Source organism: Myotis lucifugus, unplaced genomic scaffold (genome assembly GCF_000147115.1).
Source record: "Myotis lucifugus unplaced genomic scaffold, Myoluc2.0 scaffold_200, whole genome shotgun sequence".
Taxonomy (NCBI): Eukaryota; Metazoa; Chordata; class Mammalia; order Chiroptera; family Vespertilionidae; genus Myotis; species Myotis lucifugus.
The window spans coordinates 1990277-2009014 of record NW_005871248.1 but is presented as its reverse complement, the minus strand read 5'-3'; the positions used below and the strand labels follow the sequence as shown (position 1 = coordinate 2009014).

At 52.1% G+C, this 18738-nt stretch overlaps 1 protein-coding gene across 1 annotated transcript in view; it reads left to right on the top strand.

The window, feature by feature from the left end:
- The window catches only part of NFATC1 (nuclear factor of activated T cells 1), a 93006-nt gene extending 74855 nt beyond the window's left edge, over nt 1-18151 (top strand). The window contains exon 11 of the mRNA XM_023761173.1: nt 16214-18151. Within this exon, the coding sequence (XP_023616941.1) occupies nt 16214-16263 (50 nt within the window). The 3' untranslated portion in view covers nt 16264-18151. The remainder of the gene's footprint in view (nt 1-16213) is intronic.
- The last annotated feature ends 587 nt before the right edge of the window (nt 18152-18738 follow it).

Below are 18738 nucleotides of genomic sequence, written 5' to 3'. Positions count from 1 at the left end.
GTAGCTGTTGCCAGCACGCTGTAAACTACCGTCTATCACTCAGAGTTAAGAACCTAAACTTTAAAACAAATTAAACTCTTGTTGACATTGTAATAAAAATCAGAATGGAACCGAGCAGCTCAGCAGAAGTGAACTTCAATTATTTCTGTAGATTTAAGATTGTTTTCTGCGGTCCCCAGGCTCCCAGCACAGCAGAGTTATTTCCTCCTGGCAGATGGCTGGAGAGAAGAGGTGATGGATGGATGGATGGAGTGAGGTGGCAGCCGCTGGCCAGCCGGAGGGGGCCGTCCCTCCGTCACCTGAGCAGTTGCTCTGGCCTCAGCAGGAGCGTCTGCGGCACACTTAAAAAGGCAGCTACGGGACAGCTACGCGTGTTGGGGGGCAGGAGCCATATGTCGGTATTTTTATGCATTTTAATTTAAGAAAGGAGCTCAACCCTGGCTGGTTTGGCTCAGTGGATAGAGCTCCGGCCTGTGGACTGAAGGGTCCCGGGTTCCATTCCGGTCAAGGGCACATGCCCAGGTTGTGGGCTTGATCCCCAGAAGGGGGATGAGCAGGAGGCAGCCAATCAATGGTTCTCTCTCATCATTGATGTTTCTATTTCTCTCCCTCTCCCTTCCTCTCTCTGAGGTCAATAAAAGTATATTTTTTTAAGAGAGAGAGAGAGAGAGAGAGAGAGAGAGAGAGAGAGAGAGAGAAGAAAGAAAGAAAGAAAGAAAGAAAGAAAGAAAGAAAGAAGAAAGAAAGAGAGAAAAAGAAAGAGAGAAAAAGAAAGAGGCTCAAAACTGTTAGTCAATGTCTGTGTGTTAATGAGGTGTTTGTACTGGATTACAGAGCATTTCAAGCATAGGTCTGACTGTCCTTCAAACTCATCCGAGCACCCCTCCCCACCCCTTATCTTCATCACCACACGAACCGTGAACCACGATGTTTGATGCTCTGTTCACAATCTCTCTCACTCCCTAGGAGGGAAACGGTGGTTTCCACTGGATCCAATGCCAGCTTTCCACCCTGCGTGCCGTTTCCTGCCGTGATAATGTAGAATAAAGCATTGCGGAGAAGCCGGCAGATGGAAAGTGGGTGATTGATGGGTTGGAGAGCGCTCTCCGGAGGCGGCAGGCTCCTGGGAGCTGAGTTCTGACCTGGGCTTCCGAGGGAGCCTTTCCCCAGCATCACCAGGCCCTCGCCCGCGGCTTCCTCCTCTGGGCGGCTTCCTGTTTCTCTCTGATTTCAGGGCCAGGTTGGCAACAGGTTTCATGGCCTCTGGCTCATAAAAATACTGATGTCCACGTGCACCCTTGTTGACCAGAGCTCCCCTACATTGTCCCCCTGGCTAAGTCTTCAAAGCCCCCGGCCACCTGAGGGGGGCGAGAGTGGCCGTGGGTGGCGGGGCAGGGGGAGGCGGCCTGTAGAGGAGCCCGGTGTGAGCAGATGGTGCCCGCTCCCTCGCCATGCCCCATGCACTTCCTAAATGGCAGGAAGGTGAGCAGAAGAGGACTTAATCGTAATTCCTTCAGGCCCCTCAGCGCCACTTGCTGGTTAGAGGAACTGTGGGTGCACACAGTCACTCACTGGCCTGCTCACCAGGGTCTTGACGCTCACGGGATTTCTAAAGTATTGATCACATTGATTAGGTCAGTGATCTCCACTTGTCCAGCTGAATTCCAGGGCGTTTGGTAAAATGTGTACTTTCGCTCTTGAACGAGGGAGTGGATTTTAAATGTCCCACAGCTTGTGGAGAGTGAAGGTGCAGAACATAGAACCCCTCTCCTCCAACCCCCCCCCAGCTCCTGGGCTCTGCTTGGGGTCCCCTCCACGTCATCAGGGTCTTTATGACTTGTTGTTATGGAAACAGGCTGCAGACATGTCCCGAGGCTCAGTGAGGCGCCACGGCCAGCCGCAGCAGCTTCAGTCCAGGGGCAGCGATGGTCTCACTGGTCTGCTGAACGTCTACGGTGAGCGGGTCTCTCCAAGTAGCTTGTTTCCTACCTAGTCGGTGTTTTATCTGAGGACATATTTTAAGGCTTCTTCAGAAACCAAATTTAGACCGAGAGAGAAAGAATTAAATTTTCCAAACAGCTTGTAGAAAAGAAAAGGAAAAACTGCAGCAAACAGCACGCAGATTTCCACGGCAGTGACTGCGCCCTGAGCAGACTTCCCGGGTGCTGCTCAGAGACGCACGGAGGGATGCACTCAGCTTTCTACTGCGGACGTGGGCAGCCAGTGTCTGCAGGCTCTGCACGTAGTTCTGGCACAGCAGGGCCATGAGGACAAGGCCATGAGGACAAGGGCAGGGCACGCGCCTGAACCCGGGAAACACCAGCGGGAGGACAGCGCAGTGCCACCAGACGCTGCCAGTGAGGCGCCCAGGGACTCGCAGAGGCGAGGTTCCGGTGAACCTGAGGGCTCAGGGTGGCATCAGGAGGGACTTTGAGAGGAATCCAGTCCAGGGCCAAGGCGGACGGGTCATCTGCTCGGGTGTCTCTGCTCACACGGGAACTGCACTTAGTGTGACTCCACGGAAGGTCCCACCGCTGTCAGGTTTGGGAGTGGTTGGTGGGAAGAATTTCCCCCAGGAAGTGGGAAGGTGTCCCCGCTGCACCATGGCCCCCAGTTCACGGCCCCCCCACCTCCTGTCTGTGTTCAGGAAGGAAACGCAGGTGATTTCCTCACCCGTTCTTGCCAGTGTCCTTAGTAATGCTGTCCCACTACTTGGCTGAGGTGGTCTTAGGGGGTCTGTCAGGCTGCTGGTCTTGGTGGTTAGCGGGGGCACATCCTCAGAGGGTCAGAGCGCGTGCGTGAGGTCCTGCTGATTCGATTTAGGAGAACGAAAGCCCAGTAATGTGCAATTACAAGGACTTAATGGCCCTTTGTACTGGCTGCAACGTCCATGGCACCTAATATGCTTTGATGAATTGCTCATTACATGCAGTGTTGGAATAGCTTCTGTAAAGATTAATAATTGGATAATCAATACCAAAATTCAATCTTGGGTGTTTGTTCCCACGCCAGGGTCGATATGTCCTAAAGATTATGGGACCTGTCTCATTTGCCTGTGTTTTTCTGACGTGGCCTCTCTCTCCTACCTTTTGTTTTCCAGATTGGGAATGTTTAAGGGTAGCTGACCAGCGGGGTCACTGCGCACTGTTCTTCGTGCCTTCTGTGATCTTTCTGTTCAGACCTTTACAGAGTGGAAACACAGGCCCATGCTGGTCAATTTTGTCTACATTCACAGGGACAGCTTTTACCCTTAGAGTGGGCTCAGCCTGTGGGGTGTGTGGACAAGACGTTAAAGAATTGTGCAGTGAGAGCGGACTCAGCAAACACCTCTGGCGTGGACGGGGCACCAGGTGGCCTTCCTCAGGTGGCTGGGAGAGGCCGAGAGCGGGTTGCGGGCATCCCGGGGCACAGACATCACAGCCGGGCTCGGGAAGAGGTGTCAGGGTGCACCTGGATGCCACTGGGGTGGGGTGGGCAGAGGGGCACGAGGAGATGGGTCTCCCCAGGGGGCACACGGGCCCTTAAGGACAGATTTTCGTCTCGGCAGCGCTCGCTCTGGCTGTGGGTGGGAAGTGCCGAGGGAACCCCGTTGAAAGCTGGTGGCCGAGTGGGCTGTGGAAGTGGTGGGCCTGAGGACAAGTGGGTGAACGTGTTCGTACTCCGGACCCACGTGGGGACAGGCAGGATGCGGGCCGGGTGTGGGTGGTGAGAGGCAAAGGCAGCCTCGGGCAGTGGGGAGCGACGATGGGGAGCTGTGCGTGGAGCTCCGCAGAGGTCTGGGTGGGACCCTTGCTGGAGATGCCGTGGCTGAGCCTGAGTCCCTGGGAGGAAGGCGCACCGTGGGGTGTGCAAAGGACAGACACTCGGGGCCTCTGCTACTTCCTCTCTGGCCGGCCTGAGGGATGGGGCTGCCGGCTGGGAAATGGCTCGGAGAGGACGTGGAGCTGAGGACACCTAAGATGCCAGCACACAGTACCGCCCAAGATTCCGAGGTGCTAGGTGGGACTTTGTGTTGAAATTGAACTAAAGGCAGTGCTGTGAGGTAGAAAGAAATAAAGACTTGCCCTAGCCCATTTGGCTCAGTGGATAGAGCGTCAGCTCTCGGACTGAAGGGTCCCGGGTTTGATTCTGGTCAAGGCCATGTACCTTGGTCGGGGTGTGTGCAGGAGGCAACCAATCGATGTGTCTCTTTCACATCGATATTTCTCTGTCTCTCCCCATCCCTTCTACTCTCTAAAACTCAATGGAAAAATATCCTTGGGTGAGGATTAACAACAAAAGAAAATAAATAAAGACTTGATGCTGGTAACCCAGTGCTCTCTGCCCCCGGGCTTCTCCCACCAGCAGCAAACCAGACAAAGAACCAAAGCACAACTCTGCTCTGCAGGCACCACACCCACACCCTGGACTTTGGGGCATCTTCTCACGCCTGCCCAAAACTGCTTTTCCGGCTGGGCACTGGTGGCCAAGAGCAGCGGCTACAGCCCACTCGATCACAGGGGGCTTGCGTGGCCTCGGCTGGTCCACCAGTGGCAGGAGGGACAGCTTGCAGGACTAGAATCCTGCCCTGTGTCCTCTGCTGTGAATCAGGGGAGGCTGCTGTTCTCTCCCTCTGGGCTGTGGCTGCAGCCATTCCTGGAGCTACAGGATAGTGGGCGATGGCGGGAGATGGTGGGGTGATGGTGGGGTGATGGTGGGCAATGGTGGGGTGATGGCGCGAGATGGCAGCCAATGACAGGGCAGTGGAGGGCGAATGTTGGCGATGGCGAGCAGACTATAGGAGCTGTATTCCTCACTTCTCACCAGCTTCTCCACCAAGGAGAGACAGCAGTGGCTGTGGCTGAGGCCCGTGTGCTGCAAGGACCCACCAGGATGCAGCTGCTGACTCGCACTGACATCACACACCTGTGTGGGTGCAGGCTCGTGGAGGGGCCACCCCCATCGCAGATCTCAGTTCTCACACGCTGTCTTTCTGCTTCAGCTTAGTTTCTGTGCCTGTGAAATGGAGGTGGCCTTGCAGGAATTCAGTCTAAGAAGTGTGGAGGGGCATCAGTAACCTTAAATAGCACTTTAAAAACTCTTGCAAATTCTAACAATGAAAATGAAAACATCTGCATGTCATCTTAATTCCCTTCTCAACACTCAAAGCCCCGGGCTGCTGTGCAGAGGCCCGTTGGCTCAGAGCAGCTGAGCGGAGCTGTCACCCCATCTCGGCCGTCCTGTGCCACAGGCTGCAGGTGAGGATGGGCTCCAGGTGACTATCTCCAGGTGGCCCTGGGGTTAGGGTGCTGGTCCCCAAGCCTGAGTCCTGAGGAATGAATCAGAGCTGCATGTTGGCCCTGAGATCTGGGCTGGGTGACCTCCTGACCCCCAGTGAGGATCCAGCTTTTCCAAGCTATTCTCTGCACCCCTCCCCGCTTTTCCATTCAGCACCACGGCCACATGGCATCGTCCGTCACTCCCCAGCCTCCGTGTTACTCGACACTGCATTCCTCAGAATGTTTAGGCTGTGCTCAAACCTCAAGCAAAATGTCACTCGTAGTGTTATGTTTTCACTTTGTAAAAAAACTAGCACAGAATTTCCTCTTAAAGATTTGAATGAGGTTAGGGTATCTGAAGGTGAGCAGCACTAGGGAAGCAAATGAAGGGTAGAGTTCTCCCAAGGCACCCAAAAGGATTCTGAGCACTTCCTGGTCGCCCCCAACTAACCCCTGTGTCTCAGACATCCGTGTGGGGGAGGACCAAATCTTGGGCTCTTCTTCAAGTGTTTTGGTTCAGTGGGTCTTGTGGGGCCTGAGAATCTGCATCCGTTCCAGCTCCAGGTGACTCGGCCGGTCCCCAGTGTCACTAGGAGCAGGGGCAGGCCCGGTGCGCCTGTGGTGTGGTGTGGGGCCGGGACCAGGATGCCCCTGGTGTCCTCCGCCTCACCTGGGTGCCCAGAGAGCGGGTCAGACGTGGGAGGCTGACCAGCCAATCACCATCTTCCCTTGGGTTCCGGTTTCTCTCTGAAGATAGTGTTGGCTTTTAATGATGAAAATTTCAAACATCCACAAGAGTAGAATGAATAGTATGATGGGTCTGCACACCCCTCACCCAGATTCATCACCAGGGCGGGCACAGTCGGACACCCTCACTCCATCACGTCCTTTAGTTGTGGCTGCCGAGATCATAAAAATCAGCTCCCGGGCCTCACACCTTTCCACCCCTCCGTCCCTCACACACACAGTGGCCGTTTCCTTCCAGGGTCACAATGCCGTTGACCACACCTAACACAGTTACTAATAGCTCTTTGGTAAGGTGAGGATTTGGTTCAAAGTCACATTTCATGACAAGAAGGTGGGTTTCATTTCCCGTGAACCCTGGAACTGTCGCTTCCTTACTGCGCAGCATCTTCTGACCCAAACCCGGCAGCTGGTGAGCGGTTCCGGGGCGCCCAGCGGACGGCCGGATGGGTGCCGAGGGCTGATTGGCCACGTTGGCCTCTCACACCCAGACTCAGAGCAGCAGCATTTGGCCTTGACCAGCTCATCCGTTGCCCCACCAAGACGGAAGCCACACTTTGTTCTTGCCTTTCACTCTGAGTCCCCTGATCTCACAGCAAACCTACCCTAACCCGCAGCAGTCTCTCTCTCTCCGGGCCCATTTGTTTGTTTTTTTAATTAAAGGGACCTTTTAAATGTTTTGTTTTTTCAATTCTGTTAATTCTGTTTGAATAGAAATTTCGCCATTTGAGAGAATATATTTCTAGTAACACAAAGAAAGCCCTGGAAAAATGCTTGTTGGCAGTTTAATGATCCCAGTGGGTGATTGCGGAGTGGGTTTGGCATAGATAAAATAATGGGCAGGTGATGTGGCCGGCACACGCCCTGCGTACGGCGGGGAGAGGCGAGGAGGACGAGCCTGTGGAAACGCCCGGTCACGTGGCCGCCGGTCCCCACGGGTGCCGGAGTTTCCACACGGGGCGTTTGCATTATTTGGAGAATTCAGGCTAAATAAGGAAGCAGTACTGAAGGTAGGAAAATTATTCTGTTTTAATGGCTGGCAGGCCCGTGTAACAACAGTGTTCATCAGCCAACCCCACATCCAGCTGGGAGGGTCATGTTTTATTAAAACGGTGACTTGTTGTCAGTCAGTCCCACCGCTGCCCCGTTCTCTCTCCTTCCAAAAATAGCAGGCCCCGTGGCGGTGGTTGATTAGGATTAAAAAGATAAAAATAAGTGAAGGCTGAAATCGGTCCAGGACACCCGAAGTAACCCGAGAACTTACTTTTTAATGAAACTTGAGAAACTGTATTATTTTCCACTGCTTCACAAAGCATCTTCGAAAAAAAAAAAAAAAAGCTGAAAGTAAAAAACGAGTTTAGTGATGTTGCAACTCTGCATTTTCAGAATTACAGTGGTTGTGATACACTCATGGCCAAATCGCCCCGTTTCCAACCCACAGTCACAGGCCGCACCTGGCTCAGGAGGTGCCAGGGCAGCCGCCCAACGGGCCCGGGGAGGCCGTGGTGGACACAGCAGGCTCCCCGTAAATACCGGCCCCTGCTGACCCAGCGCCCCTGGGCAGGGGCAGGTATTTACGGCAGACGTCCTAAGAGGTTGCCTCTTCTGAAGAAATCAAAACCCACATGAGAGAGACCACTGCGCTCTCCACAGGGCCCCCACCCAGGTGCTCTCGGGCCTCAGATGCACTGTCGCCTGGAACTAAAGCGTGCTCCCCGCTTCCTACTTTCTCATCTCTGAGTTGTGGCCGCCATCCTGGTGTTTTCACGTCCTCAGCTCACACCTCCTCTAATCCCTTAAATAAAATCCAGTGGAAACCATGAGCGTTGGGCATTCAGCAGTCCCCCGAAACCCTAGGCATGGGGAGCGCAGCTCTGCGCCCCTGTGGGAAGAGGTACAGCCGCGCGAACAGCTGCATGCTCCGTAGGGCTTGGCTCGCCATCCCAGAATCAGCAGATATGGTAAAGGTTTAGGACAAGCGACTCGGAGACTTCCCGAAAGGGGCTTCTTTAAGGACAGGTTTGGCCTGAGATATTTCTGGTTTCCTTGTGTCCACCTCAGTTGTTATGCTCTGAGGTTACAAGACTAACTTTAGCTGAAGGTGTATTTTCTGGGAAAGTTAGGAAATGCTTTTTAAAATTATCTCCTACTTATAGGAATGGGAAAGAATGTCCTTCCTGTGTTGTTTTGCTCCTTGGAAGGCTGTTTTGGCTTTTTTGAGACGTTTCTGACGCGTCCCCTGAAAGGATTGTGCGTTTTTCTGTCCCTCAGAGGAACGTGGAGTGAGAAGTGAGAACTGCTTTTGTGCCGTGTCCTTATTTATGGTCAGCGTTTCATTGGACAGAGTCCCTGGGACATAATGCGACGTGGGAAGTGATCCTGTGTGGACCCCGTGGTGGAATCATGAAGACTTTGTGTTTCCCATTTCGCTTTTGTTTAAACGACAATAATGGCTTTGAAGAAATTGTTCTTTTCATGGAAAAGCAACATTTTCGCATGTTACCAAACCAGGCACAGAAAAATGACAGTGTCCCTGCTGGGCTGGCTAATTTACTAAGTGGCAGTAGATGAATACTGTTAATTTTTTTTAAATTCCTAGTACAATTGGTTTCCTTACTGGAACTAACATAACTATTGAAGAAGAGGAAAATGCTTTAAAAAGCTTTTTTGTAATTAAGCTAATAGGTACCTATGTCAACAAAGACGGGTTTAATTGATAAAAGTGCTACTCGCAAAGTGTGGTCCTTCTCCCTCTTACCCTTTTGTAAAAAACAAGGATGAATGGGTTAACATTGAGGAGAGAGATTTCTTATTCTGTAAGCCCAAATCCAGTTCTTAGGGAACTAGAATCAACATCTGTATGAACATCCATCTAAAAATTCCTAGTGCCTACCTCCCTGGCTCTCCCTTCCCCAGAGCCCACAACTCTGGAGGGGCCACAGCACCATGGGTCCAGGTGTGGGCCATGGTTTTGCCTGGCCGATTCCACATGAGAGAAGTGAAAAGACACAACTAACGTTTGCATTAACCTAAAAGCCGACACAGGCATTTGTCCTGGTAATAAAAGGGATACACACGCAGTGTAAGAAACGTGGAAACTAAACGCATAGCAGGATAAGCCCCGTCTTGTTCACCTTGTGTGTCTTTGTGAGAACATGTGCGCCTTGCGGTTGAGCTCAGACTTTGCATTAACTCCAGACTACTGTGACTTTCACTCACATGCCCGATAATTTTCTCCTTTTTCCGACAATCAGTAAACTGAAAGTTTACCAGAAAGTGCTAGTGCGTGCACACGTCTTTTCTTTATACAAGCAGGTGATTTGAACTTTGGATGGAGCGTTTTAGCAATTGTGCCATTTAAAAAACTGGCCCGAGGCCGAGGAAGCCACCAGCTGGCAGCCCCACCCTCTCTGCTGACGTTGGTGGAATCCTGACGGCACCGCATCCCACCAACAGGAGCCCGGTTCCACTCCTGATTCTGTTTCCCTGCTGTGCGAGGACTGGCTCCTCTCCTGCCCTCTCTGGTCCCGTTTCCCTAATAAGCATACTCCCCGCCTCCCAGAGAACTGGGAGGGAGGCCATGAGCTTCATGCGTTTTATATTCCCCAGCACATGGAACGCTAGTCTCCATTTCGATGACTGAAAATCCCCGATTCATAAAGCAGGAAGGGGCCTTGGCCGAGCCTCCTGTTTCCACAGGTGGGACCCTCAGGCCCCAGCTCCTCCGGGAGCCACATCACTCGGGGCTTCAGAGGCGAAATGAGAACAGGAGCTGGTCTTCCAGCCCCTTCTCCCGACAGCGAGCGCTCAGCGTGCGGAGGCCTCAGGCAGGCCTTCCAAAGGACGGCCACAGCCTCCCCCCCGCCCACCGTGCTGGCCGCTGCCTCATGCTTCTCTGTGCGATGGTTGGAATGCTGTGCCCTGAATGCAGGGAGAATGTGGGTCTGAGCAAAGTGGGAAAGGAAATCACAGGGTTTTCAGGAGTGTGGGTGTCAGCGTTGGTTGGTTGCCATCCGAGAAAGTGTCGCATGGCCCAGGCACCGCTGGACAAGTGGACGTCAGGCCATCTTTAAAGGCAAACACACCTAGGTATGCGCTGTAGTTTCCGTCACTCTTTAGGGGGCGCTTTTCCTCCAGGGTTTATTTCTATCTTGACTCTGGTCCCGTAAATCCTACGTTTCCTGGGATCTACGGGCCGCACTGACTGCCAGGACGCGGTTTTCTCCGCGGCCATTCTGTCCTCCTGCAGGTTAAAGTGACACTGTCATCCCTTCACTCAAAGCCCCTCCCCACAGAAGCATGACTGTCACCCCTTCACTGAGAGTAGCGAGCAGGACGTGGGTGATAAAGCTTGGGACTGAGGAGACAGGTGACGCCGTGGAACCCTGTCCAGACTGCAGTCGGGCCTGGAGCCCCGGGTCCCCGCCAGGAGGAGGCCTTCGCGGCGGGTGGTGGGCGGCTGCCGCTCACTCGCCGACTCCCAAGGAGTCACAACAGGTAGAGCACACCCATGTGGTAGAACATCTGCTCTGTCCCGGTCAGGCCTCCGCCCGCCTTTTTCATGTGAAACAGTGTGAGTTAGGGGCCTAGCGGCTGGGGTTTCTGAAGGCTTGGTGCGTGTCAGCAATCTCTGGGCACCGAGATCTTCACGGGGCTCTCGGTTCACCTTCCGTTTGTTTTAGAGCAAAGGAAATGCTGACCGTCGTGTGCGCTCTTACAATGCAGTGGAAAGTAGGTGACCAGACAGGTCCCGCGTGGTTCCTTTGGTCATGGCCCTCTTCCTTTTTAACAAAACAGAATGTTTAAAGCACATAAAAGCTGGTACAGGAGAAAGGACTGGGGGGGGGGGGGGGGAGCCTGTTGTTAGCTCCAGCAGAACCACCCTTGCGCACACGTGTGTGGGTGTGTGTGTGTGTGTGTGTGTGTGTGGCGCTGGTGGTGGGTGTAGATGTTTTACTTTTCTTGAGAGAAGCTGCCTCAGAAAAGGGGGTAATCGCTGTGCCCTCTCCTTCCTCCCCTTGGGAACCCCATGTCTGCACTCTGAACGGGTGAAAGGACCAGACGAAGGGGATGGTGGTGGAATTAGGAAGGGAGGGACGACAGGCCCAGGCACCAACAACAGGCCTGTGTCCGCCCACCCTCCCAGCACCCTCTTGGGGATCACGGCTCCTGGTTTCTTCATGACCTTTTAGGAAGTATTAGAATACAGCTTGCACCTACCATCAATTTGCAGTGCAGCTCTCGAGTGCCGTCGGAAGCTCTGAGAACCAAGGCCTGGGGTGCTGTGGGGCAGCAGCCACGCTCTGGTCACCAGGTCCTGGTCTCAGCATCCTTCCTCTCAGCTGAGTGTGCCGTGGTCTCTCCATGTACAAAATTCACAGCCACTATATCTGTCCTTCCTTCCTTGTAGGATGCTGCAAATATCCAGATTAGTGTCTGTGCCAGTGCTGAGAAGCCAGAGGACTGGGTGAATAAGTGCTTTGCTCAGTCCTTAAAATGAGATTTCAGATCCTTTGTTGCTTTCAGAAACCATGAATTCAGAAACTTTGCCTAAAAGCTAGGCATTGAGAAGGGCAACCATATTAAACAATATTCAAACTCCGACAGTGCCTTCCCTATTTGCACGGCTGTCAGTAGTCATACAAAACCCATGAGTGACCCTGAGAGATGGACCTTGGATATTGCACTGCAACATGAGGCTTTATGTCAACCTTTTCAAAATCGTGATCCAAAAAAAGAAACGCATTAATGAAAGTACATTTTACTTTAAAAAGGGCACTTCACCTTCATTTGTACAACTACTGGTGAAGAACTGAGCGATGATCTTCTTAGCAAGAATCTGGGTAATATTTACAGATAATGTAAGTACAGGTAAAAAGCTGTACACTTTAGCTTTTGTATTTTTTTAAAAAAATACTAATTTCCCTTTCACTCAATTTCAGATATGTATGTAGAGATGGATTTGGGTGTGTAGGACACACACACACATCCTGCATACACATCCCAGATTAGAACAAGAGTTCGAACTGCCACATAAGTTTTAGAAAAAAGCAATAGTTTCCACCTTAGGAGCATTTTAGTGAAAAAATTAAATATAAGGGAAAAAACCCTTCTTATTAAATCAAATTGTGGTGTAACAGCTCACCACATCCTGTTGAGGGACATCTGACGTGAAGCAAGGCAAAGGTTCCGCTTTCAGGTCTCTGACGAGCTGTGAGGGTCACATGGTACCTGCAGTTCAAAATACTTCTATAAAGAAAAACCTTGGTGTAGGTGGAAAAGCTGAATAAGAAATGGAAACTATCAGCAGAAAGAAGACATTGTGGGAAAGCGTGGGTGTCATCGACACGACCATATCAAAGAGAGAAAGCCACTCCCAAAATAGCCCGCGCAGAGCCCAGGGTAGCTGTGAACTGATACGGACTCGGAACCATGACCTCATGGAAGAGAAATAGGAAGTTGTGGCCAGGAGAGGAGCAGGGCAAGAGGGTCCCAGGTTTTTATTCTCGGCCCGGTCATCAAAGAAATACTTAACCTTCCTCAGCCCTTCCCGATGGGTTCTCCGTCCATCTGTGACACAGGAACCCTCGTGGCTTTCCTGACTCAATGACAACACAGGCTGTAGCTGTGGAAGAGAGGGTAGCTTTATGCTTGTTGGTCCTCAGTTGTGTAGAAGGTTGTGTGGGACTTTGCCCACTCTGTATTTCATGGTTACCCATCCTCAGCTGTGTAGAACATTGTGGGGGACGTCATCCACTCCGCAGTGTATGGTTGTCCATCATGGCTTGTTGTCCATGGAGTGCTGAGGGGAGATTCTAGAGCAGCGGTTCTCAACCTGTGGGTTGCGACCCCTTTGGGAGTCGAACGACCCTTTCACAGGGGTGGCCTAAGACCATCGGAAAACACATATATAATTACATATTGTTTTGTGATTAATCACTATGCTTTAATTATGTTCAATTTGTAACAATGAAATTGGGGGCCACCACAACATGAGGAACTATATTAAAGGGTCTCGGCATTAGGAAGGTTGAGAACCACTATTCTAGAGGATGTTGACGCATGTGTGATGGTTCTTGGGTGAGTCCCCAAGATGTCTGAAACATTGTGATCTGTGATCCCGACTTGACGTTGCTGGGCTTGGAAAAGCAGGGTCTAATGACCCAGCACTTCCGGCGTCATGTTGTTGGAAGGGAGGCAGGGCCAGTTGCTCATCAGAAACCAGTGGACCACGATGACAGGCAGGCGAGAGCTTTGCTCACTGGTGGGCCCTTCCAGCCTCCTCATTCTCCTGACGTCCCCAGTAGGGTCAGAGAGCAGGGCCAGCACCAAAGTAGCCACATGGGAACCGGGGCCTTGGATGGCTCAGGACACGCTGCGTGGTTTCCACACTCACACCCACTTCAGGGGCTCCGCCAGGTTCAGGTGCGACCGTGGGCAGTAGGGGAAGCCCACTTATGAAGTTTCTTCCCCTTTTATCTTTTCAAACAGATGTTATTTTCCTGTGGTCTGTGTCACCTTGAGGAACCAGAAGATTATAGTTGCTTTGCTTATTGCCTCCCTCCTCTTCTCCATCATTATTGCCCTCAGACCTCCCCCCTCTTCTCCATCATTATGTCCCCTGGACCTCCCCCCTCTTCTCCATCATTATGTCCCCTGGACCTCCCCCCTCTTCTCCATCATTATTTCCCCTGGACCTCCCTCCTCTTCTCCATCATTATTTCCCCTGGACCTCCCTCCTCTTCTCCATCATTATTTCCCCTGGACCTCCCTCCTCTTCTCCATCATTATTTCCCCTGGACCTCCCTCCTCTTCTCCATCATTATTTCCCCTGGACCTCCCTCCTCTTCTCCATCATTATTTCCCCTGGACCTCCCTCCTCTTCTCCATCATTATTTCCCCTGGACCTCCCTCCTCTTCTCCATCATTATTTCCCCTGGACCTCCCTCCTCTTCTCCATCATTATTTCCCTCAGACCTCCCTCCTCTTCTCCATCATTATTGCCCTCAGACCTCCCTCCTCTTCTCCATCATTATTTCCCTCAGACCTCCCTCCTCTTCTCCATCATTATTTCCCTCAGACCTCCCTCCTCTTCTCCATCATTATTTCCCCTCAGACCTTTTCAACCACAGAATCACCGATCTTACTAGATCACATTTGTGGTCTGGGACTTTTGTTATCCCTGGTAATGGGGTGGGAAATAAAACCCTTCTCTTGCTGTAGGGTAACTGAAGGGGGCATCACTTCTTCACTTGGGATCCTTTTCTCTGCCTGGTGGGTCATGGCTGGTCAGCACCCTGGATTAAGTCACCCTCTGCCATCCATTTCCACCTTCCCTGTGCTCCTGCTGCCCAGCGGGAGGACTGCTGACCGAGGAGCCCAGACCTTGCCATGTTGGCCCCAAACCTGTTGCTGCCCCTATGGCCTCAGGTCTGTTTTAGGAATAAATGAGATGATGACACTGAAAGCAACTTGTGGACGGTCCGGTGCTGCAGAAATAGGCGTGGTGCCGCAGTGCCGTGTTGTAGTAACTTGTCTCTCACCTCACCAGGGACTAGCTTTCTGCCCACAAGACCAGTGTCTTTCTAGTATGTTCCACACACTCTCTTGGTGTGAGGCACCCTCCCCGCAGTAAGCCTTCTGCTTACCCAGACACACCCTGTAGAAACTCAACGTTGGTGATTTTTCTTTGTCAAAATGCCCTTTGATGTGGCAATGTCCTGCCAAATAACAAGTGGACATGTGTCCTCAAGAAGAAAGAGCGTAACAAGTGAAATGGGAAAGAAGGGGACATCGCCTGCGCGTCCCGGGCCCCTGTCTGTGCTTCAGCAAGCATCTCGGCCCAGAGGTCACTGGGGGCAGATGCCTGGGAGGATGAGGAGAAAGCGGCCTGGGCCTGACGGACATGGCAGAGCTGCCCTCCCTTCTCCACGGTGCCCAGGACTGTGGCGGAAAAGCCACCTGCAGCTAAGGAGCCGCCTCGTGCACGCTCTCGGCAAGTGTTGTCCTGATATCTTCTCTGAGCCCTGGGCGTCGCTGTTGCCCCAGCGGCAGCTGTGACAAGCCCTAGGAGAGGGTGAGTCCCTCCCAGTGTCCCAGTCACTGGTTCGCCATCTGCAGAGGAGATGCGGCATGTCACGTCCCTGTCTCAGGCTGGGCCCCGCTGTGTCCTCTGCGGGCAGCCGGCTGGAGCCCCTCGCCCAGGCCGCAGGTGGGCTCGGGCAGAGGGTGGACACCATGGCCCTGGGTCCCAGCCAGGCCATACCTGTGGGAAGAGCCAGGGTTTGAAGTTTGCGGCTCGGGTTCCTGCCAGTGAGTTCTGTTATCAGGTCCCATGACACAATTCCTGGTTCCCCCAACTGTGTTTTATTATTGTTATTCTTTAAAATAGTTGGGGGGGGGTGGATGTTGAAAGGGAATTTAGGGAAGGGAGTGGGGGAGATGAAATGTGCACCAACTAATTGCTCAGGAAGCCACCCTCGGATAGGCCGGGGCCTTTGCAGAAACACATGGAGTTTATCTGGGCAACAGAGGGAAACCTGGCAGTTCCGTGACGTGAGCGCGAGCTCCCCGCCTCCCAGTTCTGTCAGGAAAGTGACCGTGGTGACACCTCCCTGGTGACATTTCCCCTATCTGGGTGCCCATCGGTGGTGGAGGGAGGGGTGTTGTGCAGCTCACTCTCGATGGCCTTTGCTCATTTCCTCTCTGGCTGCCAAAAATCACAGGCTGATAGTGGCCGTGGACAAGGAACCAGAGATGAAGGACGAGACCCCAGAGAGGGGGCTCCTGCCGCCGGTGCCGGCCCCTCTCCGACTTGACGATGAGGCCGAGGGGTGGTCAGCGAGCGTGGACTTCCAGAGGTGCTTCCACGTGGGTGCCAATGGTTGGTTTTGCGAACCCACGGACACCTCGGTGGTGCTTTCCTGCCGGGAGAAGGTGCACTCAGGACCTGGGGAGCCCCTGGTGCACCACGAGCAGTAACTGCACCGCCACCGGCGCCTGAGTCACGGCAGCCAGGTCCTGGGCAGCCTCACTGCTGGCTCAGCACACCTTGTGGACGTGGCAAGAGTCAGGAGGGGAGCCAGTTCCTTTCTCACAGGCTGCACTTAACATCCTGAAAGCGTGGCTGATGGAATTGCTGGTTATTTACATACGGTTCCATGCAGAGTGGTGGTCTCCTAATGCGGTCTCTTATTTCTGTTTTCTTGCAGTAAATGAAATAATACGGAACGACCTCTCCAGCACCAGCACCCATTCGTAGTTGGCAACATCAGGACTCACTCAGGAGCCACATGGTGTCGATGGGTGACAGTGGAGGTTCAGCATCCAGACTTCTGACTAAATAAACTGAGCACACCTGGTACCACTCAGAACTTCCGACTTACTGAAGATGTGTTATACGTACAAAGAAGTAGCTCTTTAACAGGAAGGAAGGAAGGAGGGAAGGAAGGAAGGAAGGAAGGAAGGAAGGAAGGAAGGAAGGAAGGAAGGAAGGAAGGAAGGAAGGAAGGGAGGAAGGGAGGAAGGGAGGAAGGGAGGAAGGAAGGAAGGAAGGAAGGTCACTCCATCTGCTGAAGGAAAAGTCATCTCAAGAAGAAAATAAAGGGGTGGGGTGAGTGTAGGAGACAGACTGTGTGACGGCACCCCCATGGGAGTGACCCCTGTGGCACCTGACCCCAGTGCACCCTCGGGCACCCCTGGATTTCAGTACTGGAAGTGCCTTATTTAATCCAACCACAGCATCAGGGCATCTTAGACGTAAGCATTAAACTTGCTACCAGGAGAGTATTTATTGGAGCAAAGCTATAAAAACATTTCATCAAGAGGCTTTATCAAACTTTGCAAAAAGCAGGAGAACACTGGCAAGCTAGGCATTTGTGAGGAAAACTGAACGTTCGTTCCCTACTTTATTTCAGCTTTTCCTGGGCGGCTGTGCTATATGATTTTGTTGCCTTATTCAGTGCATTTTAGGGATCTTCCAGTGTTTCATCTCAGCTCTTTCATAATACCCTTCCCTCCCCTGTGTTACTAAAACCATAGGCTTGTTCATTGTAGCATGCTAGGATTTCGTTTTTAATCTGGCTTCGAAATTAGCACAAGTAGGTTGAATAGCAGAAGATAGGTTACTGGACAAGAAAAGAAATCTGTCACAGGACAGGTCTTGCATTTGCATGTATGTACATATATAGGCACATATTTATGTATAAATAATAAATAATAGGTGGTCTTCGGTCTTCGCCCAGCAAGGGCTTCTGCGCCAGCAATAACCAGTATCAAACCTGGCTCTTCAGCTACTCCCACTGGGCCCGTCACCCCGACAGGCCTGCGTTTTTCTCGTCTCGTGCAGATAACCGAGCACTTTAGGAGCCGGGGGAGGTGCGCTCAGAACACCCTGTGTTACCACATGGCGAAATTGGAGAGTGACTGTAAATAACATTATGAAGGGAGTGTAATATATTTGTTCGGCTATAAGATTATTATTTCACAGAAGCCTTATAACTCTGCTTCATGTAAGAACACGATTACCAAAAACGTTTTAATATGCAGCGATTGTAGTAGGTTTCAGACTAGTTACTCTTAACAGATAGGGTAGTGTAAGCTTTACTACTGCATTTTGTACCGTTAACAGCTTCTTACACATTACTCCTAGCCACAATTTATTGTTTCACATAACCAAAAAAAAAAAAAGCATGGTTTAATTAAAACATGTTTAACCTGATACTTGTGCCTTAGGAAGTTCTGCCCCCTCCTGGAACCTGCCTGAACTGCAGCCGGGAGTGCAGGCTGTAGGTCGTCATTGAACCTAACGTGACGGTGGAGACTCTCCCACCGAAAAAGTTATTTTTAAAATGTTTTCTGTATGAGTATGTCTTACTTTTTTAACTCAGCGAACATCGGAAAGCCACATTGGTCACATTTGCACATCTCGGTGAAGAACCGAAGATGTGTGGCTACGTGTACATACACACGGTCCTGTCCCCGCAGGCGCCCCTCCTGCCTGTGACCCCGAACCCGCCTCGCGTGTGGCATCGTAGACTTGCATGAAACACTTCTGATGGATGTCATGTGGAAAGGGAATGTTTGATGTTTGCGTCCGCTATCTCTGTAGTTAGGAAATAGACCCAATAAAGCAACACTTTCTCGCTGGACACTCCGGGCTGAGGGTGAGTCATTCCCGAGTGGAAAGTCTGCCTCGTCGGGAAGCATGTTCGCTGCTGCAGGGACTTGTACCTGTGAGAAGGGCTTTGTGTCGTGGGGATGCGCCGATACGATCGTTGTGCCTGGAGGTGCGTCTTGCCGACAGAGCTCCTCTCTCTTCCTTCTGTGTTTCAAGGGAGCCCTGTGGACGTGGGCGGACGTGGAGCCAGCTGCTGCGAGCACGGCATCCAGGCCGTGTGGGGGAGGGAGCGTTTGCTCCTGCCAAATATCTGTGCTCAGAGAAAAGCCTGGGTGAGGCCGTGGCCACACACATACCCGCGTGCCATTTGACCATTGTTCCAGCAAGACGGTGTGTGCGGTGTGTGCGTAAACTCGGCCCCTTCCACTCGCTCCTGAAGCTACCCCTCTCCCCACCCAGATCTCCCCGTCAGCTCTGGTGGGAAGCCAGCCTCTGTCGTTCATAAGTCAAGTGTGAAACCTAGAGCTTCCGGTAGTTATTGTTTTAAATGGTCAGAAACAATATTTGCTTCTAGGACATGTCTAACGCAAGCATGCCTGTCTCCTTTGCTAAGAGGGT